Source organism: Gambusia affinis, linkage group LG19, assembly GCF_019740435.1.
Source record: "Gambusia affinis linkage group LG19, SWU_Gaff_1.0, whole genome shotgun sequence".
NCBI lineage: Eukaryota > Metazoa > Chordata > Actinopteri > Cyprinodontiformes > Poeciliidae > Gambusia > Gambusia affinis.
Genome location: NC_057886.1, coordinates 16,107,026 through 16,131,708, shown reverse-complemented (window position 1 = coordinate 16,131,708; position 24,683 = coordinate 16,107,026). Strand labels below are relative to the sequence as shown.

The following is a 24,683-nucleotide window of genomic DNA, read 5'->3' as shown; positions in this document are numbered from 1 at the left end:
GAGCCAATAGCGTGAAGGCTTGTTTAAAGGCGACCAGCGCACGCCGTGGACCCCTACTTCCTGGTCGAAGATGGCGGATGAGAATGAGACAGCAGCGATCCCGGAGAAAGAAGATGTAGAGGACCACGGGCACTGTAGCGACTGTGAAAATGAAGAGCACCACTTGGAGGACGGGTAACAAGGCAGCTTTATTCATGCAACGGCGATTTACGAGTTATACTGGCTTACTTTTACACCGAAGCGAATGCTAACTGAAGCTTTAGCAAGAAGCCAAGGCAACTGCCGTTCGTTGAAGTCCAGCCTCCTTGCGTTCTTCTTATTGGCTACAACCGGTGTCTGCGCTTTTATTCTGTAACGTGATTGGGTGAGGTTGGATTTCTTGTTGCAAAGTAGGAGGGATTTAGCGTCGAATACGTACTGCAAGGCGTTGTTTTAGGGGGTTAAGATGATCAAAATTGGGTTGGAAAATGACCTCGCAATTAACCACATATTCCAGTGTCCCCTGCGAAGATTAAATAAACAACATTTTTTTAAAGTTTGTTATGTTTCAAGGTGTTAGCATGTCGCTTTTTGCAGGTAGTTACTGATTATGCCCAGTTGACAGATGCGAGTTAGCTGTCCATGCTAACAAAGCTGTCAAACCCCTTTTGTCCGATTCAGAATTAAAAGTGAAACAAGCAGATGCATATTGATGATGATAATAATGCGCTTTCTGTTCTGTCTTTGTATCCGGCAGTGTGGCGGACTTTCGTTTCATGCTGTTTTGACAGAAATCTGCACAGTCTAGAATCGGCTGAAGTCAGAAAAGCTCATACGCAAAATAGGCTTTAATGGAAATCCTACTTGGCTTGGCCTTTCCCCCTGAGCGTTTACCAAGTTGCGAGCCGCAGTACAGGGTCCTTTTCTACTTTTAAGAACAACTTAAGAGAGAGAGTTATCTTGTGACCCTTCCTATGTCATGGTTCTTTAAGGTCATGCGTTGCAAAGTGTAAAATAAAAATAAAATGAACTTATTCTAAAAACACTTTTAGATCCACAAAGATAAAAACATGCTATCACTTGAGTGTGGTCGTTAGGTTGTTGATGACCCTGTTAATTCCAGAAGTAAGTACATGAGGTACCTCTCCATGCAAACAAAGAATAGGTCTGGTTGTTCGATGCTTCTACTCGACTGAAATGGAACCATGGAGAACAAACTATTGAATGTTTTGTTGTCCATTGTCCCAGTCACTCACTGACCTCCAGTACATGGGTATGTAGACACGCTTTTATACCATGTATTTCTCAACCAGAGGTCATGTGATTCGCCATCTGCACTGGTGGGGGTGCAGGGGGTTGAAATGCAGGCCCAGAGCCTGGCCTCTGTCCTCTCTTGGACACTAATGAGATAATCCCCTGTAAGTACATTGTCAGGATGGATGCAAGTAGGTGTGTGGTTTATCAAGTTTGAACTCAATATTACTCCATCCTGTTGTGTCTTTGTGTCAGTTTAAATAATAAAGTGAGGCTGTTTTCTCGCCTGCTTTAGAGCTGTAATATGTTGGACCATCCACAATGGCTCTTAATAACTTTGGCTAAAAAAATTAAAAGAACCAGCTCATGTTTTAAATATAGATATAATATCAGGTGCAGGTTTTTAACTGTTTTTCTGTTTTTCCTCCTGCAATATTGTATTAAATTTCCATGAAGAATGACACTAAAAGAAACAGTAATGGGCTTTTAGATGTATTTTTGTATATCATCAAACTTTTTTTTTTTTTTTCCAAATTTTACGTCATTTTACATCCCACAGGAAAAACAACTACCCATACTCTTATTGAAAATTTTACATTTATTTTAAATACTAAAAATAGACAAATGATTGTTCTTTAAAAATCTAGCAAATCTCCCAAATTGATACTCAACTGAATATATAAAATGCTTTTTTTTTTTCAAAAGGTTGTGGTTTTTTGGCTAGATTGTCGAGGTTGAAGACCTCTGACCCATACTATAGAAAAGATTATCACAAATGGAGATAAAATGCATATAATGTGGATGTAGTATTAATAATATTAGAACTAGTGACTATAAAAGCATTTTGTTAAATAATAAACATTTAAGTCCATTTTACCTTTCCACATTTAAAACAAAAATTACAAACAAGAGTAATTAGTGAACTTTGAACTTTACACAAAGCAAAATTATTTCCGACATGCATTTAATCACTTACATTTTTTTATTAAGATCAGGTTTTCTCTCTTTTTCAGAGAACGTGGGGATGATACTGGTGCCAAAAAGAAGAAAAAGAGGCAGAAAAAGAAGAAGAAAACCGGTACCACCGAAGCAGCTCAGGATCCTCTTGCTAAGGCATGAAATAATTTTTTTGGCTTTGAAAAATTATCTGAGGTACAGGAACAAATTACAACCTACAGAGGTCTTCTAAGTGTGGAGCATCACACCAGAATGGCAAACAATCAGGCTAAAGTAATTAATAATGTTGACCTTTTATTCGTAATAGATTTTATTTTTTTATTTTTTTCACTTTTATTCCAAATGAGCTGTTTAACTTCCTGAACAGGTGAATTCACTGCCAGCTGATAAGCTACAGGAGATCCAAAAGGCCATTGAACTGTTTTCTGTTGGCCAAGGCCCAGCTAAAACCATGGAGGAGGCGACTCGGAGGAGTTACCAGTTCTGGGACACACAACCTGTGCCCAAGCTTGGTATGACGATTGTTATGGCTTTTTATTTCTTTCGTAAAAACAAAGATCCATTCTACTTATGTGCTTTATTGTATTTTTCTGCTTCATGTCACATTCTTTTCCTTCAGGGGAGACCGTAACATCACACGGCTCAATCGAACCTGATAAAGACCACATTAGAGAAGAGCCGTACAGCCTCCCTCAGGGCTTCACCTGGGACACGCTCGACCTGGGGAACCCCGCTGTGGTAAGACCGAGTAATATTACACTTCAAATAAAGAAGTCTTTATTTCTCTTTATTACACTTTGCAAAGTTTTTAACTTATTGTAACCTTCTGCAGCATGTCCATGTAGTTTACTTTCAGATCAGGCTTACCAGATTATTTTAAGTTGCACTGTATTTTGTTTAAAAGAAGACGAAGCTACATCATATTTGCAATCTGATCTCTAAGATTATTTGCTCACCAAACTGTTCATACACTATGAACTGTTTAAAATTTAGCCATGCTACAACCACAACTTTAAATATCTTGGTGTAATTTTTATTTTATTTTATAATTTTTTTTTGGAAGATTGATCAATGCAAAGCAGTGCATGCCTGTGAAGTTGATGGAAAAAGTGCAAAATATTGACACAGGCCACCTTGATTACTAATTGGCATTGTGTGGACATGACATGTTTAAAAGGACATTTTGTTTTTTCAGTTTTCTGCCATATTTGGTGTTTTGCATGTAGACCTAAAACTTTAATTTTGCTCCTGTCTGACCAGCAGATCGTTGTATTTTTCCACTTGAGCTTTGAATCTCTCAAGTTCCTCCAGTCACCATGCATCTCTTTGCTTCTTTTTTCTAATGAATAGCCATGTCTTTTTTGCTTTGCGTTACTGTTTTTCATTTTCAGATGATGGATTGCTTTAATGTTGTTTCTTAATCTTTATGAAGGTTTTAGTTTGCTAATTTTCTCTAACAAACCTCAGAGGGACTTACAGAGCAGCTGCATTTATACTGAAATTAAACACACAGATGGATTCAATTTGCAAATTAAATCCCTTCTGGAGGCAGTTGGTTGCACTGATTATTTATTTATTTCTGATTGGTGCTTATTTCAGGTGTAATCAAAGTGGAATTAAATTATAGATTTCAGGATTTTAGAAGTTAAGGGAGCTCTGAAGGGAATTGGCTGCACTGCTTTTTATTTAGAAATCCAATCCTAATAAAATGTGTTGAAGTTTTTGGCTGCAGTTTTGTTTGATATCAGTACTTGTTGCAAGATAGGGTATTTAAATCATTATTTTCTGCTATTCCTCTTTTCATTCATAAATTGTTTCTTATTTAAGTCACGTTTATTTGTACAGCACAATTCAGTGACAAGGCAGTTCAAAGTGCTTTACATCATAAAAACATCATACAGTCATCAATTATGAAACGATCAATAAACATCACATTTTGTCTAATGCTGTCGTCAAAATCATCCAGCAAATACCCATCAAATATATTAATCAATATTCTAGTTACTATTAATCAAAGACAACTCCAACAGGTCTACATATAAAGGAACTTTGTATTTTAGGCTGTCTCTGTATTTTTCTGTAAGTTTCTTTGGATTTGTGGAGCATAAGAGCTGAATTCTACTTCTCCATGTTGGGTTATTAGTAATTAAAACAAAAGTAAAGAGAACTTTGTTGCAGATTCTTATAAATAATGTCTTAAAGGATCTGGATTGTATTATTAAATGATAGTGGTCGTCCTATTTCACCGAGACCGAAATTAGAACGTACCATGGGGGTTTAAATTCTCTTTATGAACATGAACAGATAGAATTAGTGTCAGATTTACACTGGCAATGGAAGATGGAGAAATTATCTTACAAAAAAAATTATTTTTACTAAAGGTTGCTGTAGTTTAGATCTTATTAATGTGATTAAAATGTTTCTTTTGTCTTCCAGCTGAAGGAGCTCTACACTCTCCTCAATGAAAATTATGTGGAGGATGACGACAACATGTTTAGATTTGACTACTCCCCTGAGTTCTTGCTCTGGTAGGTTCATAAATTCAGTTTGTCATTTTAAAGTTACATTTAATTTCCATTTATAGATACTTTGGCATCAAAACAAGTAACCCATTTCTTGTTCAGGGCTCTACGACCTCCAGGTTGGCTGCCTCAGTGGCACTGCGGAGTCCGAGTGAACTCCAATCAGAAGCTGGTCGGTTTCATCAGTGCCATTCCAGCCAACATCCGCATCTATGACATGTAAGTTAATCCATTGGATTCTTTTTCATTTTTATTTTTTTAGTGTGTCATTAATCTCCAGCCAACTTCCACATCTCATCATTTGTTCTTCTCTTGCTCTTAGAGAAAAGAAAATGGTAGAGATCAATTTCTTGTGCGTCCACAAGAAGCTGCGAGCCAAACGGGTTGCTCCAGTTCTGATCCGGGAAATCACCAGACGGGTCAACCTTCAGGGTATCTTCCAGGCAGTGTACACTGCCGGGGTGGTACTGCCCAAGCCTGTGGGAACCTGCAGGTCTGCGTGGCAGAAGGCCATATCTGTTTTTTTTGTTTGTCTTTTACTTATTGTAAAACCTTGAATGTCATCGACTTTAAAGCTTCAGTGTGTAACTTTTATTAAAATGCTTTTAACATATTTGTTAAAACTATCACCATGCTGTGACAGCATAATAGAAGACAATCTGTGAAAAGATGAACCTCCTCCACCTTGCATTTCAAAGAAATGCACAGCTCCAGACCAAAACCAATCAGAACCAGGAGGAGGGTCTAAGTGATATCGATCAACCTCATGAAATGTGCTAAATGTGCTAATGGTGGAGAAAGAATTTACTGTTGCAAGAAAACTGCTTTTCTGCTGTCATTGGTGGACTTGCTAATTGACTTTAGCATTCTTGACATGGGAGAAGCTCTATTGTAATAGAGAGCAAAGAAGGGAGGCATGCACATGAGTTGATTGACAGCACTAAGACCCTCCTCCTGGCTCTGATTGGTTATTTTTAGTTAGCACTAGGAGAAGGCAGAGGAGCTCTTTTTTTATTTTTCCACAGATTCTGTTTCATACCATACTGTCTTTACATTGTGACAGTTACAACAAATAAGTAAGAACATTTTTTATTAAAGTTGCATACTGCAGCTTTAACATACTCTTCTTCTGGACAGGTACTGGCATCGCTCTTTGAACCCACGAAAACTAATCGAAGTGAAGTTCTCCCACCTCAGCAGGAACATGACTATGCAGCGCACCATGAAGTTGTACCGTTTGCCTGAGGTCAGTGGCAAATAGAAACAGATTTTGATGCGAATCATCAGCTAAGATTTTCTTTCATCATATTTTTTTCACTGTTCAGTCCCCAAAGACTTCTGGTCTGCGACCGATGACCAAGAAGGATGTACCAGTGGTGAGCCGCCTCCTCCGCAAGTACCTTAACCAGTTCAATCTGGTTCCTGCCATGAATGAGGAAGAGGTGGAGCACTGGTTGCTCCCACAGGAGAACATTATTGACACATATGTGGTGGAGGTGATGAATATTTTTGTTGGTTAATGTCTCGGCAAAGGTTTGCACATTTTTATTATAATAATGAAGATGTTATTATCCAACAGAATGAAGGCAAAGTGACAGATTTCCTGAGTTTCTACACACTGCCTTCCACCATAATGAATCACCCTGTTCATCGCAGTCTTAAAGCAGCGTACTCCTTCTACAACGTGCACACCACCACACCCCTGCTGGACCTGATGTCAGACGCTCTCATTCTGGCCAAATCGGTTCGTCTCACACATTTTTATAAAAACATACATAAGGGATCCTTTCTTCACACATTAAACTCCTTCTGCTTTGTGCCCATACAGAAAGGCTTTGACGTCTTTAATGCACTGGATCTAATGGAAAACAAGACTTTCTTGGAGAAGCTGAAGTTTGGCATTGGGGATGGAAATCTACAGTATTATCTGTACAATTGGAAGTGTCCCAGCATGGGAGCAGAAAAGGTCAATTTTTCCTGGATTTTTTATTTTTTTTAAAGTTACCTGAATTATTCTAAAAGTATTAGTTTGTGTCTTAATACGACAGCATTTCCACCTTTTGGTGACTGCGTGGATATAGTGTCAGAAATGTCTAAATTTTCATCAGCAAAGACAATCTCACTGTTCTCTTGGAACAAATTATGAGGAGTTTTAATTTTACTGATAAACACAAAAGATTACTTTGCCACATTCATTGTTGTGATGAACATTTACCCATTAAGATAATATGTAAATTATCCTAATTGAGATATTGACTCAAAATAATACCTTTTTGTTTTGAATCATTTCTCTGATTAGAAAATGACTATGATGGAATCAGTGTCCTGAATATGGTTATGTTGGATCGCTACAATGACTTTACCTCCCATTCATTTTTTTCATGCTTATTTAGACCCTAAAACAACATTTCTGCATTATATATCCTGTTTTTTAATTTGTCTTATGCAAAAGATATTAGGGCTGTTGAAAAAGAATATTTTAGCAATTGAGTACTCTATAGAATATTTTTACTATTATCCAAGGAATCGGATCTCTCTCTCTCTCTGCCTCTTTGTCTCCGTTCGCTCAAAACTGTGACGATGCCAGAATAGCTATCGTAGTCCAACCATCGCTCCACAAAGTTCAACAATCCTTATTTCTCCCCCAAACCCTGACAAAACGCTGCACAATTCAACACCATGCTGCTAGCAACTCATAGGGCGAAGTAAGAGCGCTGCCCTCCACAAATAATGATCCGGGCGGAACAGAGTGTGCTACATAATTAATGAAGCTTCGAGGCAGATAAATTTTCCTCAAGGAATTTTAATAATCGAGGTACTTGAATCATTCGAGGAATCGTTACAGCCATAAAAGAAATTTACATTTTCTGATTAACTCAATATTGTTTTTTCATTAGTTTAACTGAAATAAATGCCTTACTTTTCTCCTTTTGTTAGTAATATTTACTTTTTCTGGTTTTTGAAAAAAACCAGAAAACTATAATAAATTGACTTTAATAAATTGACTTTTTGATGCTATTATTTGAGATGCAGCTGTACACTGGCATTGGTTTTATTGGACAGGTGTGTCTGTCCTTAAGGCTTCGATAAACCTCCTGACCAAACTGTTAGTACTTGTTTGAAAAACAAAATGTCAGTAAAATGTAACAAAAAAAAAAAAAGTTTAATTTTAAAATTAAGTTCTCCACTGTCTTCAGTTCCTCCAAATATAAGTTTGAAACATAAAAACACGTTTCACTGTTTTGAGAGTTTTGTAACCTGATACCCATCAATTCTGGATCTCGCTAGCTAATATTTTTTTTATGTACTATAATGAAGTGCCGAAGAATATAATTGAGTATCTTTTTGTTTTGGGTCATTCTCCAGAAGGTTTTCATCTCGCACAATTAAAGATGTTGTCATGTAGAGTAATTTGCGATTTAAAACTGAATTTAAAATCTCCTTTGTGTATTTTACTAAACTGCTGCTCTGATTGGTTTCCAGGTTGGATTGGTTCTGCAGTGACATCCCTTTACGCCACAAGCACGTGTCACCAACGGGCCTGAAAACTGCACCATGGACTGATGGCTTCATGCTTTTGGAAAAGAAAACCCACTCCCTCCCCCTCATTTTTACTTTCTGACCTTCTGAACTTCGACCTGCACTACTGCTGCCAGGTGTACAGAGGCTGGGAGAGCCCTCAGGTTTTCCCCCTCCTTCAACCACATGGACGATAAGCCATTTGTAGTTTATCATTGCAAACAACTGTATTTCCTCTGAAAGCTGTCTTAAAATGTACCAAAACACAACCGAATGCACAGGTTACTGGCCACTCCTATCTTTGTGTACGTGTACATAAGTCAGACATAACTGCAGTCAATGCCCTAACACATGCAGAGTAGAACCTACTGTTTGATTTTATCCTCAAATATTGGAAGTGCTTTTTGCAGCTAAAATAAAATGGAGTTTTAGAAATAATAAAAACAAAACAATATGGGTGACAGATTTTAACGAGGAGGTTGAAAAAAAACAAAAAACAAACCAAAAATGGACTTAAGATAAGGGCTTCTGGTTCGATCCTTCTTGTCATGCTTGACCCTTTTTTATTATTATTATTTTTTTTTTTCTTTGTTTAAATCTGTTTCAGCAGCTGGGAAGGCTGCTCGGCACTGCTTGAATTAAACCCAGAGTTGGTGTTTAATTTCTGAAGCTCCACTCATTTATATCAACTTTTTGTGGCCATCCTTCTTCAGCTTACTGTACTAACAAAAGAATCACCGACTGATCCTGAATATGCTTAGTTGGACACAAATCAATCCACATTGGTCAGGCTGGACTGCTGAAATGAGGCAAATAGCATTTTGATGGGGGGGCTTTGTGCTGCACACTTGTTAGCAGGGATGAAATTTATGACAAATTTTAATATAAATGTCCCCCCAGTTGAAAAGATGTTCACCGCGAAATAATGTTTTCCAAATATTTGAAAAGTTTCAGGGCAAGATCAGAAATCTTTATTAGCTTTGAATGTGGGAAAGTCCAAGAATGAGTTTAAATGTTTTACTTCAATAAAGACTTAAATTATTGAAATGTAAACAAACATGGAGTTGTCATCAAGTTTTAAAGTTCTGGATTGATAATTGTCAGTTCATCTCAATTAAAAGATAAGACTGATATTATTATACAGCATGGCATATTTCAAGCTATCCTTCATATTGACTGCTGGGCTGCTTGTAAATTGGGTGAGGTTTTATAGTAAATGATGGAGTCGCACATTGGAGAGGTACAGGGTGGGTGACATTGACTCTAATAAAGTGTTTCTTATGTAAAACTTGGATTTTATTTCGCAAAGCATGTCCAAAAAAATAATCTTCCTGTGATTATAATGCAGGAATATAATGTGAAGATGCAAGTAAGGTTGTTTTTTAATTTGGAGCAGGAAGTACCTTCAAGAAGTTGCCATCTTATTGCAAATCTTATCAAACAGGAGTTTTAAGCTAAGTCATTCAATCTTTAGCAGTCAGTATTAAACAATATTGTTTATTTGAAAGTATACAATTCATTACACACAGATGTAGTTTTTCTTTACACTAGTAACTGTGTTCAGATTACAATCACCTATCCAAATCACCGATTGTTTGATTAAAAGGATATTTTCAAGTTTTTCAAGTATTTCAAGTACAGGGGACAAAAATACAAAGTTGCTGAAAATATGTCGCAATTCAAAAGTCACCTGAACTTAAATTTTGGTCTAAAAGTTGCTTTTCCACCATTTATTTGTTCTGAAAAGTTCCTCGAACATGTAATCTTTCTAGAAATATCTATTGTAAAAATTCAAACGATATAAATTGTGCTACTCATGTAGGTGGGGCTGCATTGCTGAACAAATGCAGTCAAACTAGAAAGTAAGATGTGAAGCATGTGGATACAAGTATGTCTCAGTAAATTTGAACATCATTGAAAGTAGTTCTCAGTAATTTGATAGATGAAACTGCTTTATTCATACTCCTTGTGTTAAAGTTTTGTGGAAGGAAAAAGTATGGTAGAACCAAGAGCTTTTAGGAAGGGTAGAGACAGATTTTAAGTATCTTAGATTCAGTGTCAAGTGTTTTTTATAGCTGGTGATAGGTAATTTGAGGTGCCATGCCCTATACTGCTAAATGTATAAATACTTAACTGACCACTGTATCACTGAACTTACAAACGGACCTGACCTAAATCCCCAGAGAAACTGGAATAAAGTCAAGCATTAAGTTGAACTGAAAACATGTGCTTCCTTAAACCCAAAGCCAAACCACAGACTGATCTAAGTTGATGCAATAATCATAGAAAAGAAGCTCTGACTAAGTGACTGTAGTAAAGTAAGCATATTAAACTTTAGGTCGGTATAACAAACTGACTCATAGTTTAAATGGTAAAACTAAACGAATTCCTTGTAGAATGCAGCATAAGACTAAACTGCTTTAAATGTATGATTTGTATCGAGTTTTTACTGTTATAAAGGTCAATGTAGCCTCTGCCATGCAGCACGGACACTACGCGCACCTCATACCCGTCGCTTATTGGACGGGATAATATTACGTATAGAAAATCTAATTTTCTGATTGGGTACTGTCATCTGTCTCTGAAATGGGCGGGACTGCGCCATACCTAACAAGGAAGTGAACTCAAGAGAAGTTTGACAAGTTGACAGGACGTAGCAAAGAAACGTTGGCGTGATGTTGATGATTGTAGCCTTTGCTTGTGTGTCTTTGGTCATATTTATACTTAAATATGTCTTCGGCATCTCAGGTCCGAACCCCTTTGAGAAGGACTGTCGTGAGCCGCTAAAAGAGAAGGTTTACGACAAGAAAGAGAAAAACAAAGTCCTTAAGCAAGGTGAGTTTATTTGTATTTTATTCATGCAAATCTATTAACTTAGTTCATAACACTGATGTAAATTTCATGGCTGCAAAGCAAGATGTGCAGACCTGCTTAAGAGAATATTTTAATATCCAAACACCTATTTTGATTTAATAGATCATTTAAATATTATTTGTCCCACCTCTTGGACTAATTTAAAGACATATATATTAAGTAAAACATCAAAGATGTGAAATTTGCGACGGAGTAATAGGGATATGGTATCTAGAATATCTAGAATATTTTTAAGACCTAAAAAAAAAAAAATCAGAGTTTTTTTTCTAGCAAATTTTCGACTTTTGACTCTTAGAAATGTAAATTTTTTTTCTAGCAAATTTTTGAGATTTTTATACAGAAATGTACTACTCGTTTTTTATATATTTACAACAGCCCTAATATGGCGTTGTAGAGATGGGAGTTAATGATTCTAAAAAATTATTGGTATAAACATGTGAAAATAAAAAAAAAAAAAGATTGTTTTTGTTGTAGATGCACTGATCGTCCGGTTTTCTTAGAGGCATTACGTGCCTATTCTCATTTTGACCGTTTCATTTTATTACAAAGGACTTTAGTGCATAAACATTATAGTTCAAGATTATATTTTTAATTAAATCTTTAGTTAAATATTTTCTAAACATGAGTTTGATTGCTCTGGGAATATTTGGTCTATTTCCCTTTTTACCCACAGCTGTGATTCATAATTCTTACTTTTTCTGTGACAGGTTTTGTGGCCAGTAAAGTGCCAGACAACCTGGATGCAGTCATCATCGGCAGTGGTGTCGGTGGACTCGGGCTGGCTGTGCTGCTGGCTAAAGTTGGAAAGAAGGTTCTTGTTCTGGAGCAGCATGATCGGGCCGGGGGATGCTGCCACACGTTCACAGAGAAGGGCTTTGAATTTGATGTTGGTGAGATGATTCTTACATGTCCCTCGCATACGCAGGAAGATCAATTTAAAAGAAATTCGTTCTTCTTTTCTTTGTAAAAGCTATTTCTGTGTAACACATTTTCATATTGTAGGTATCCACTACATCGGTGGTCTGATGGACCACAAGCCCTTTCGCTGCATGCTGGAACAGATGACCAATGGACAGCTGCAGTGGGAGAAGCTGGAGAACCCGTTTGACCACGTTGTGCTGGGACCCCCTGAAAACCGCCGCTCCTACCCCATTTACAGCGGCAGCGCTCGCTACTCTGACGAGCTGAAGAAGAGATTCCCTGGAGAGGAGAAGGCCATCGATGAGTATCTGAAACTGGTGAAGGTATCTAAATGCTTTGGATTTTGACTGTCATCTATTCAAAAGTCCTTTTAAGGTCAGACTTGAAGTAAAAAGATCCATGTTACCATCTGTGTGTGCTGTTTTTTTTGTTTGTTTGTTTGTTGTTGTTTTTTTTGCAGAAAACCGGGAAAGGCATTTGGGTCATGGCTGTGCTGAAGCTCTGCCCCTTACCTTTGGCCAAGTTCCTGATCCACACCGGCCTCATCAAGCATGTGTCTTACTTCTACAAAATGGCTCCACGCAGCCTGACAGATGTGGTCAACAAGCTGACGGAGAACAAGGACCTGAGAGCTGTCTTCACCTACATCTTTGGCACCTATGGTACGCCTGGAAATTTTATTTTCTGGTCAATAGAGGATCATCAAACGAGACATTGTTAATTTGTTAATTTGTTAATTTCTCGAACACAGAAAGTTTTGGTTGAAATAATTCTGGGTGGGAAGATTAAAACTAAAAAGATGTACTATCCCATGATACCCACTTTAATAATTTTCCTTCATGTTATTTTTTTAGATATTACTCTTCACCTCCTATCAAATTGGATTTGAGTCCTGACTTGTTATTTCAGGATTCAAATTTATTTGTGAGCTGGCTGCTCAGTTGTTGTTTTTTGTATCTCATTTCATTTCATTCACAGGCAACATGCCAAAAGATTCCAGCTTTTCCATGCACAGTTTGCTGACCACCCACTACCTAAACGGCGCCTGGTATCCTAAAGCTGGCAGCAGTGAGATTGCCTACCACATGATTCCCATCATCGAGAAGGCAGGGGGCGCCGTTCTGGTGCGAGCCCCAGTCAACCGCATCTTATTTAATGATGCAAAGGAAGCTTGTGGTGAGCTTAACATCATGTTTTTACTAACCTGATCCTCTATATTAGATGAATCTATTGTTCTTTCTTTTTTTTGTTTTCAGGTGTGAGTGTGTTGAAAGGTCGGGAGGAGGTGCATATAAAAGCCCCTATGGTCATTTCTGATGCCGGTATTTTTAATACCTATGAGAACCTGCTGCCCAAGGAGCTCCAGGCCATGCCAGGTCAGTCAGCATCAATGGATGATATCAATAATTTATAATGTTTTCTAAAAATATTCACACCACTTTAACTTTTTCTGATTTTGTAAAGTTACCACCACAAAACTGTGACATAGTAATTATTATTTGCTGTAGAAATGATCCTAGAAACTGTCAGTGCTCTAAATTGCCCACAACACACAGTATCTGTGTGTGTAAAACAGAAAACTTCTCTGAAGACCTAAAGGTGTCTGTGGTGCGCCTGATTACAAAGATTCCTTTGAAGCTTGAAAACAGTTTTTGTTTCAAAACATGTTGTTTTGCAGCTTGACAACAAACTGGAAAACAAGCTGAAAAATATATTTAATATAATATATTTAACCTAATACATAAGCCAACACATTAGTAAAATAAATTTAACAAATATCAAGTTAAAAATCTTGGACATTTAAGGGTAGAAACACTTTTTATTACACTTGATTTTATTTAGAGATAGGAAAGTAAAGGGGGCTGAAATGTGACGCTAATTTCTTAATTTTAAATATAACATGAAAACTGTTGCTCTTTCTCCTATTATTTCAATTTTATGCTGATTTGTGTTTGTTTATTATATGATGTTTCAACAGTTTGTTGTTATTTTGCTGCCTTGCAGAGATCCAGAAGCAGCTCAGTTTGGTGAAACACGGTGAAGGAGGTCTGAGCATCTTTATCGGTTTAAATGGAACCAAGGAGGAGCTGGGCCTGAAAGCAAACAACTACTGGATCTTCGCTGAGAACAATTTTGATGAACTGTATGCTTTCTCTTTTAATTCCTTTATTTTTACTCTCGGTTTTAGTGTCAGTGTTACAGCAGCTAAGAGTCCAGTATTACTTTGAACCACCAGAGGGAGACATTTTGTGCTCATTTCAAAAGTACCTCAGTCACAGAAAATTACATTTAAACAATTAACCTAGCTGAATATCAACAGTTTTATACATTGTAGATCAATTATAGTTGACCAACATAATATAATCTGTGTTAAGTTCATTCAACCATAAAATCGCTATTTCAGGATTTTATTTGTAGCTCTATACAAAAATAATTTTTTCTTCTTTTAAAAATATTTTCTAACATTTTTCAAAGTAGAGTAATACTTTTTTCTGGTAAGACAGAAAAAAAATTAACTATAAACTATAAAGCAGATGAATTGTACTTTTGTTACCGGAAATTATAATATTTAAATGCTTTAACTTACAAAATATTTAGTACCACAATTCCCCAACATGAAGTTTAGAGCTATCCATAAAAAGCTTTAGCAGGTTTTTTATTTTACTTCATAGTCCTTACTCTTTGACTTCTTTGTGGCGTTCATCAGTCTGTTTTATGTGGGTCCGAGAGCATACTCAGTTTGAGATTATCTGCAGGGCTTAGCGATTGCATTTATCGGGTATTTTCGGTGTTGTTTTTCTATAGTGTTTGGATATGGATTCCTCCTTATAAAACAATGTAATTCTTCACAGTCATGTTCTATAGCAAGGCCACAATTTCTATTGCTATTACATATGTACAAACAATTTATGTATTATTTCATAGTTGGTAACTTTTAGTAAAATATAAGATGTCAAAATTGTTCATTGTAAATTTAGTGTTTATCAGCTGGTACTTTCAAATAGTTAAAATAATATGACTCGTTAAAATACCACTTTGCGTTTAAAATCCACTTTTTTAAGTTTGCTACTCCTTTCAAATCAAAATCAACCCAATAACCCTGGTATGATCAAAGCTAATTACAAATGACGCTAATGACAGTAGGTATGTTACACACATAGAGTCTCTCAGGAATGATGAAGCATCTGGTTTTTACATATTGGTATGGGGGGCCCTAGCAAAAATCTGCTTAGGGCCCCAAAAAGCCTTGTGTCGGCCCTGCCTATCAATACAGTAAAACCTATTTTGTAAATTTTAAACAATTACCATGTTTACTGTGCTAGTCAATGTTACTGTCTGTTATAAGTAGCATGGTGAGATCTAATAGGTAATGGGATAGCTGAACAAGAAACATTTTGTTGTTTCTGTCAGGTCAAAATGACTACCAGTACCCATCTTTAGGTCTGTGTATATAAAGTTTTAACTTTGATCATTATTGTTGTAAATATCCCGTAAAAAACCTGAAGAGATTTGATGAATGGTCATGAAGCATGAGCAACTTTGCGTTCAGTTTGAGAGAGTTACTGTGAGGTAATGTACTTCTTGGCTGTTTTAGCATCAATGGCGGATACAAAGTGACATCAAGTCTCTTGTTCTTATTGCTAATGTTAGGCTGCTCTAAGCTAACAGCTTTCACTAGATTTACCTCTGTTTATTTAAAGGGTGGAGAAATATATGAATGAGGAGAGGGAAGAAGCCTCTAAGAAAATACCTCTGCTGTTTGTCGCCTCGCCATCTGCTAAAGATCCATCGTGGGAGGAGAGATCACCAGGTACTGGTGGGTGATGGCAATATACCCTCATCTGGAATGCTTTCTTCATCATAGTGTGTTTTGTTTTAATAGGAAAATCTACTTTAAGTCTGGTCAGTTTTGTCAAATACTCGTGGTTTGAGGAGTGGAAGGACGATAAAGTGACAAACAGAGGGTCCGACTACAAAGAGCTGAAACAAACGTTCATTGACTCCGCTCTGGATGTGGTGATGGACATTTTCCCCAAAATCACCAAGGACAAGGTAAAGGATTCTGGATTTTCTCCCGCTATTATGTCCTTAGTCTTTCTGTTGTGAAACTTACTTTGTCTGTGTAAGCTCACTAGAAACTTATTTGTCATTATAAGAAATCTGTGTAAGTTTATAGTGCTTCAGAATAATTTCCACGAGTTAGAAAATTTTGCAAAGTTTTAATTTAAATCAGTGTTGAAAAGCCACGTTGATGTCTTTCCACATATATAGAAATGTCATCTGGGTTTGATGTTGGAACCTTTTTAGTAAATCCATCCATCCATCCATTTTCTGGTCACACTTTGTCCCTAATGGGGTCGGGAGGGTTGGTGGTGCCTATCCCCAGCTAGTTCCGGGCGAGAGGCGGGGTTCACCCTGGACAGGTTGCCAGTCTGTCGCAGGGCAACACAGAAAACAGACAGGACAAACAACCATTCACACACACACTCACACCTAGGGAGAATTTAGAGAAACCAATTACACCTGACAGTCATGTTTTTGGACTGTGGGAGGAAGCCGGAGAACCCGGAGAGAACCCACTCATGCGCAGGGAGAACATGCAAATTCCATGCAGAAAGACCCCAGGCCGGGAATCGAACCCAGGACCTTCTTGCTGCAAGGCAACAGCTCGACCAACTGCGCCACTGGGCAGCCCCTTTTTAGTAAATTATTGTACAAATTATAAATGTATACATAGGATGACGTTTGTTGCTTTAGACAAAGTCATATTTACTATTTTCACATTGTGTCAAATTGATTGACACATTATGCCATAATGCCAGTAATGTAAAGTAATATTACAAAATTGGGCTTCAAAATGTAATCAAACATCATTTAAACTGCAAAATGTAATAAAATTCTCAATCGCATTTTGTGTTACTTTCTGCCGCATTATGTCATAACATTATTCCATTTTCCGCTGGTTATTATTACAAAAGGAGCAGGTTGCTCTTGTTAACTTGTTTACTGTAAATTTCGTGTTTATTAGATATTACTTTAAAATAGTTAAAATAATATGGGACACTTAAATACCCTTCTGCATTTTAAAATCCAACCTTTTTGTAAGGTTAAAATCAACAGCCATTTCCAGGATTTTATTCCATTTTGCATTGATTATTATTACGGATTTAATAATCTTTTATCACATTTCGAAGCCAAATTTTATTACATTATCAGATGTTGCAGTGTTGCACATGCCTTTTAAAAATCAAGCTAGCTATCCTTGTTTCTCAGAAATGTGTTGTGATTTTGCAGATTGCATACATTGACGCTGGAACCCCCATCACAAACACACACTACATTGCCGCCCCTAAAGGTGAGTTCTACGGATTGGACCACGGCATCGCTCGGTTCAACCCTGAACTCAACGCTACAATAAGACCTCAGACTCCCCTGAAGAACCTCTACCTGACAGGTGTGTCCTTTCGTGCTTCTGTATACCAACCAGAGAATAAAAATTGGTGTGTTCATCACCCCTAATGGTTTTTACATGTTCTGTTTACAGGCCAGGATATGTTTTTGTGCGGTTTCGCTGGCGCCCTTGCTGGTGCGCTAACCTGCGGCTCAGTCATTCTGAACCGCAACCTCCATCTGGCCGCCATCGACTTGGCAAAGAGAACAAAATATATGAACAACAAGCTGAAAGACGAATAGCCGCTCTTATTCGCTCTGTTTATGCTTATTGTTACAGAAGTGAAAACTTCCACATCAAATGATGGGGCCCACAATCTGGACTTTCAAAATGTTCAGTTTGAGGGTAAAGGTGTGTAAATGTTAGTTTTGTTTGTAAAAAAAAAAAAAAAAAAAAAGAAAAAGAAAAGAAAAAGATTAAAATTAATATTTTATTGTTCCTGGGGAGAAATTCAAGTTTAGGTCCCGAGAGAGGATGAAAAAAAACTCTAAAATTACATAAAATTCTTTATCCCTATTTTCTAAGTTATTCCTTTGTTAAGGAGGAATTTTGAATCTTAATAATCTTCACTCATGTGCCTGTCACTAAACCTGCGGAAAGCAGTTCAAACTTTCACAGGTTGTTTCTGCTTTCCTTTAACACTTGCTGCTCATATGGGAATGTTTAATTGTAACATTTTTAATAAAAACTGTGTAAAGATAAATAAATAATAAAAATCTCCTTCCACATTGTTGTAAAATTTCATTTTAACTCTGGTGCATATTTATATTTCTCCACTTCACAGTGTCTGTGTCATTATGGGGTTTTTTTGTGACAGGACTACATGGTGTGCAGATGGTAGCACGCAGCAAGAAAGTTGTGCCTTTGATTCCCAGCCTGCTCTTTTTCTTCATGGAGTTTGTATGTTCTGCCTGTGCATGCATGTGTTCACTCCTGGTACTCCAGCTTCCTCCCACAGTTTAAAGTAATGGTTATTAGGTTGATTGTTGTCTAAATTGTATGTGGACAAGTTAATTTTGATGTAGCATTTTCTCTTAATAGATACATTTCTTACTCTTCTTAACTTTGTCTAAAAATACATTTATTTGGTAATTTGGCACATGTAGCTGTGAAATTGTTTCAGTTGAGTTGAGGTTCCTAAAAAGTCTCAAATAGTGAACAGCAGCTTTACAATCCACCTTTTTAATCTTCAAGATCTAAAAAAAAGTATGTACTGTTCATGACTTAATTTCGTCATTTTGTGCATACGAGTTAATTTTTGTGTTTTTAATTGGTGTATAGAGAAGGGATTTTATATGGTTTTTTTATTAGCAACGTTTCTTAGCTGTAGTTCATTGGAAAGTGTAAACATTTTTGTTAAAATAACTTTAAAACTCACTTTAGAGCGCTTATGAATGAAGGGTCCCTTTTAGCCTCTTTTATTTACAAAAAAACATATCATGGGAGTCGTAACATCCAGCATGCCCCTCATTGGTTAGAATCCAATGACGCATGACAAGTCTAATTCTCTGATTGGCTACTGCTTTTGCAAGTAGTGTGATATTATTTGACGAGGCAGACGGCTCAGTTCAATTTTAGAAGTTAACTGGACTCAGAGAAGACAAGTTTTTTTTTGCAATGTTGACCATTTTCTTGATTGTTTTGGTAATTCTGGTAATATTTACACTGAAATATGTTTTCAGCAGCCCAGAGTCGAACCCGTTTGCAAAGGACTGCCGAGAACCGCTGAAAAAGAAAGTTTACGACGAAAAAACGAAAAATAAAGTCCTAAAGCAAGGTGAGTTTAGGGACATTTTTGCAATTTAAAGTCGTGTAGGTTGTATTAATGCACAATTTTTTTTTTTTATAAATTGGCTACTTTTTCTATGAAACTCATTCTTGAAAATCCATGTTCAGTTGAGCACACCTGCTATAAGAGGAGATTTTCTAAATTGAAAATGATTTTCAATGTTATTTGGGAGTATCTTAATGATTTGTAATGGCACTGATCAATGTGCCATTGGTTCATCATAATCAAAAATTAAAAGTTACAAGCTACAGCAGTTTTAATCTGATTGCAGATAAAGGAACTCCTACTTTTACACTCACTTCAAAGTTGAATCACATTTTTTTTATGAAGATAACGAATAATAAATAAGATTAAGAGTAATTTTTGTACTTGAATTGTCTTTTATTTTATTGATTTGAAATTAAAGTACATCAGAAAATGTTTTAAATAATATTTTTTATGTATTTTTTGAGGCACTGTGAAGCTCCCATTTCGAAAATGCTACTCAACAAATACTGCAGAATTAAATCAACACTATGCCGAGTGAGTACTGTATGTTAAATTGGATATTTTGTATAAAACTACACAGCAAATTCTGCAGAGTTAAATCAACTCTCTACCAAGGTCTTTTTGGTTCCTTTCACAATTGGCATTAATTTAACTCTTACATAGTTATGTCATCTGTAGTTTGAGTAGTTATAACTTTTTCAAGTGTTAAGAATACTCAATTTCTTGTTGAAATAACTCTGGAAAGAGTTAAATTAACACCAATTCTGAAAAGGACCAAATAGACCTTGGTAGAGTGTTGATTTAACTCTGCAGAATTTGCTGTGTAGTATTATACAAAATATCCAATTTAACATACAGTACTCATGCATTTGTTCACTCTTTGAATAATATTTCTGAGTCTTAAGTATTTTTTCAGATATGTTGTATTTGGCTTTTTGTAGGTTTTGTGGCCAGTAAAGTACCAGAAAACCTTGATGCAGTCATCATTGGTAGTGGCATCGGTGGACTTGGCCTGGGTGTCCTTCTGGCTAAAGTTGGAAAGAAGGTTCTTGTTCTGGAGCAGCATGATCGGGCCGGGGGATGCTGCCACACGTTCACAGAGAAGGGCTTTGAGTTTGATGTTGGTGAGATAGTAGTCATGCATCCTTAAACAATGCTACAAAAATAGGTACTCGTTATTATTTATCACTTTATGAAATCCGACTCAACCTTAGGAATCCATTACATTGGTGATCTGTTGGGCGACTCGCCTTTTCGCTGCATGCTGGACCAGATGACCGATGGTCAGCTGCAGTGGGAGCCTCTGGAGAAGGCGTTTGATCACGTCGTGCTGGGATCGCTGGAAAACCGCCGCTCCTATCCCATCTTCAGCGGCAGCGCTCGCTACCTGGAGGAGCTGAAGAAGCGATTCCCTGGAGAGGAGAAGGCCATCGATGAGTATATGAGGCTGGTGAAGGTAGAATCTTGTCACATGTATATTTAACCTGTAATAAACTTGCTAATTGCATTTTCTCCCACTGCACTTTGACACAGACACACTTTATTATTCAGATTTCACCTGTTGGTTCATCATAATCAAAGATTAAAAGTTACAAGCAACAGCAGTTTTAATCTGATTGCAGATAAAGGAACTCCTACTTTTACACTCACTTCAAAGTTGAATCAGATTTTTTTTTAATGAAGATAACTAATAATAAATAAGATTAAGAGTCATTTTGTGCTTCAAATTTCTGGCTGACATTCCTCAAAGATGATAAACTTATGCAAATATTTCTTATGCTTTTGTCAAATGAAATATTATCTTGTAAGATTTGATTTGGTCATTTATTTTTATATTTATGGTGTCTAAAAATAGTGAAACTGGAAAAGTTGAAGGGTATAACAACAAGGTAACAGTCACAGAAAACATTCCTTGAGGGAACAACAAGAACTATTTAAGCCAAAACATCAATGTTTAGTGTTCCAAAATAAAATGTGATAAATGTGTTTGTTTGATGTTTTTCCTGCAGAAAACCGAGTTTGGCGCCTGGCTCCTTGTTGTGTTGAAGCTCTGCCCCTTACCTTTGGCCAAGTTCCTGATCCACACAGGCCTCGTCAAACATCTGTCTTTCTTCTTTAAAATGGCGCCACGCAGCCTGAGAGACGTGGTCAACGAGCTGACGGAGAACAAAGACCTCAGAGCTGTCTTCACCTACATCTTTGGCACCTATGGTACGCCCTGCTGCATTTAGGAGTTTTGTTTATTAACAGGCTTCTTACATTGTTCATATTTTATTTTTGTTTTGATTTGCAGGTAATAAGCCAAAAGATGCCAGCTTTTCCATGCACAGTTTGCTGACCACCCACTTCCTAAATGGCGCCTGGTATCCTAAAGCTGGCAGCAGTGAGATTGCCTACCACATGATTCCCATCATCGAGAAGGCAGGGGGCGCTGTTCTGGTGCGAGCCCCAGTCAACCGCATCTTATTTAATGATGCAAAGGAAGCTTGTGGTGAGCTTGACTTTGAGTTTACTGAGTTTCCTGTACATGAGATGGATCCATAGCTGTTTTGTCCTTGTGTTTTCAGGTGTGAGTGTGTTGAAAGGTCAGGAGGAGGTGCATATAAAAGCCCCTATGGTCATTTCTGATGCCGGTATCTTCAATACATACGAGAATCTGCTGCCCAAGGAGCTCCAGGCCATGCCAGGTCAGTCAGCATCAATGGATTATCTCAATAATTTATAATGTTTTCTAAAAATATTCACACCACTTCAACTTTTCCAACTTTTGAAAAGGTACAACCATCAAACTGTGACATACTAATCATTATTTGTCATAAAATAATCCTAAATTTACTTAAACTGTTAAGCTTTCTTTTTAATTCCCACAAATCTGTTAGCTGTTATTGTTTTTAGCACTTTTTAAAAATATTTGATGATATGTATTTTACTTATCCTTGTTTGCATTTAACTTTTGAAGCGCTTTGTGCAGTTTGACCTGTTATAATAATAACATATTAATATGCTATGTAAATACATTTGACATTGAAATTGACACAACACTGTTTCTTTGTGAGGAAGACAGAAAATTGCTCTGAAGACCCAAAGGCCTTTGTTGTGTGCCTGATTAAAAAATGTCCTTTCAAGCCAGAAAACCTGAAATGATGTTGGGATAAATTTTGGGTTAGAAATGTCAAATTTGGGTAGCTTAAAGCTATATTGCATTTGATTTGAATTAGAGATATTATTTAGAAGTAAATTTGTGCAAACACAAATTTCTTTTAGTTTCAAAAATAATATGAATCTTTTTTCTGCTACTTAAGTTTCATGCTTATTTGTGTTGGGTCATTCTATAACATCTAAATTAAATACTTTAAAGGTTATGGTTTGTTACATGGCAGCGTGGGAAAATTTCAAGAACAATGCATACTTTTGCAAATATTTCCTATATTATTTCATATATTTCCTAGTGATGTTTTCATCCTTTGAGCAGTTTATTGTTATTTTGCTGCCTTGCAGAGATCCAGAAGCAGCTCAGTTTGGTGAAACACGGTGAAGGAGGTCTGAGCATCTTTATTGGTTTAGATGGAACCAAGGAGGAGCTGGGCCTGAAAGCAAACAACTACTGGGTCTTCGCTGAGAACAATTTCGATGAACTGTATGCCTGTTTTGTTTAAGTTCCTGTGTTTGTTTTTTAAACTGTTCAATCCCAGTTGTCTTTTACTCTTTTCTGTTACACAGGAAGTGCTAGTTGTTCACGGCTGTTCTTTGTGTAAATTCACCAGATTTCTGTTTGTTCATTAAAGGATGGAGGGATATTTAAATGAGGGAAGAGAACAGGCTTCTAAGAAAATACCTCTGCTGTTTATTGCTTCACCGTCTGCCAAGGATCCATCATGGGAGGAGAGATCACCAGGTACTGATGGATGTTGGGAATATACCCTCACCTTAAAATGTTTTCTTAATTCGAATTTCTGTCTCTCTCTTTTTTTTTTTAGGAAAATCTACTTTAAGTCTGGTCAGTTTTGTCAAGTATTCATGGTTTGAGGAGTGGAAGGACGATAAAGTGACAAACAGAGGGTCCGACTACAAAGAGCTGAAACAAGCGTTCATTGACTCCGCTCTGGATGTGGTGATGGACATTTTTCCAAAAATCACCAAGGACAAGGTAAAGGATTCTGGATTTTCTCCCCCTATTTCCTCCTTAGCCGCTGGAGCTTCTCGCATTAACATTTTTTGTCTTCCTCTAGTTAAAACCTTAGATGCACAGATCTGATATCAGTCCAGATATTGAAGTAAATTCTATAAGAGCAGGTCTATTCAATATAATTCTATGATCTGTGCTCTCTTCTTTATTATTTACATTATATTTAGAATTCCTAATTACATTTTCTGAACCATTTGAAAAGTTAGTCATTTTCTATTTCTTTAGCATTTGTTTTACATTGGCTCTTATACTCCAAATTAGACTGAGCAAATTTAAATACAGTTTGACCCAGCTTGTGCAGATACATAGAAGGCTGCCTAATAATGTGCCAGACTACTTAGCTAGGTAATCCTTGTTACTCAGAAATGTGTTGTGTTTGTGCAGATTGCATACATTGACGCTGGAACCCCCATCACAAACACACACTACATTGCCGCTCCAAAAGGTGAGTTCTACGGATTGGACCACGGCATCGCTCGGTTCAACCCTGAATTCAACGCTACAATAAGACCTCAGACTCCCCTGAAGAACCTCTACCTGACAGGTGTGTCCTTTCGTGCTTCTGTATACCAACCAGAGAATAAAGATTGGTGTGTTCATCACCCCTAATGGTTTTTACATGTTCTGTTTACAGGCCAGGATGTGTTTTTGTGCGGTTTCGCTGGCGCCCTTGCCGGTGCGCTAACCTGCGGCTCGGTCATTCTCAACCGCAACCTCCATCTGGATTCCTTCCTGTTGGCAATGAAAACCAAATATTTAGACAAAAAGTTAAAAGACGAGTAGCTGCTTCTGTTTACTGAAATTAAATGGCATTTGGCAACACCACAGCTTAATAGCACTAAGAAGAGATGAACTAAAACTCTTATTAAAAAGTCATAATGCTGTCTCTTTGCATTAGCATGCTCATTTTGCACTAATTCATGATATACTGGCTTTAATAGTCAGTAATATAACAGTGGCCTGTTGGATGAGGCAGGGTGTTTTCAGCACTAAAAATAATGTTTTTGTCTTAAATTTGTGTATTGTATGTTTTGAATAGTGCTATTTTTTTAATCAATTTCATTTGCTTGTTTTGTGTAGTAGGCTGCAAATAATAAACATGTTATAACACGTGCCTAACAAGTTTTCTTGTATTTTCTTTCCCTCAAAACACACTCTATCCTCATTATATTTATGTTAGCCTTTTATGTATTTACACTCAGACTCCATATTTAATTTTTTGGCTGCAGCTGAAGGCATCAG

The 24,683-nt window shown here is 36.9% G+C and overlaps 3 protein-coding genes across 3 annotated transcripts; all 3 read left to right on the top strand.

Annotated features, from left to right (window-relative positions):
* Nucleotides 1-6: 6 nt before the first annotated feature.
* nmt1a (N-myristoyltransferase 1a) lies at nt 7-8,892 on the top strand. Its single transcript, XM_044099903.1, has 12 exons — nt 7-174; nt 2,247-2,346; nt 2,558-2,702; nt 2,810-2,928; nt 4,627-4,718; nt 4,815-4,931; nt 5,035-5,205; nt 5,850-5,958; nt 6,038-6,208; nt 6,292-6,456; nt 6,541-6,678; nt 8,196-8,892. The coding sequence occupies exons 1-12, from the start codon at nt 71-73 to the stop codon at nt 8,214-8,216; spliced, it is 1,452 nt and encodes a 483-aa protein (XP_043955838.1). The 5' UTR covers nt 7-70; the 3' UTR covers nt 8,217-8,892.
* Nucleotides 8,893-10,798: 1,906 nt separating this feature from the next.
* LOC122821729 (all-trans-retinol 13,14-reductase-like) lies at nt 10,799-18,206 on the top strand. The gene is made up of 11 exons (XM_044099901.1): nt 10,799-11,066; nt 11,813-11,995; nt 12,108-12,349; nt 12,487-12,688; nt 13,005-13,202; nt 13,283-13,402; nt 14,031-14,169; nt 15,728-15,837; nt 15,910-16,079; nt 17,322-17,481; nt 17,572-18,206. The coding sequence occupies exons 1-11, from the start codon at nt 10,907-10,909 to the stop codon at nt 17,718-17,720; spliced, it is 1,833 nt and encodes a 610-aa protein (XP_043955836.1). The 5' UTR covers nt 10,799-10,906; the 3' UTR covers nt 17,721-18,206.
* Nucleotides 18,207-18,346: 140 nt separating this feature from the next.
* On the top strand, nt 18,347-24,555 carry LOC122821730 (all-trans-retinol 13,14-reductase-like). Its single transcript, XM_044099902.1, has 11 exons — nt 18,347-19,255; nt 20,197-20,379; nt 20,470-20,711; nt 21,265-21,466; nt 21,549-21,746; nt 21,823-21,942; nt 22,754-22,892; nt 23,041-23,150; nt 23,233-23,402; nt 23,826-23,985; nt 24,076-24,555. Exons 1-11 carry the CDS (start codon nt 19,096-19,098, stop codon nt 24,222-24,224), a joined length of 1,833 nt encoding a protein of 610 aa, XP_043955837.1. The 5' UTR covers nt 18,347-19,095; the 3' UTR covers nt 24,225-24,555.
* Nucleotides 24,556-24,683: the final 128 nt, after the last annotated feature.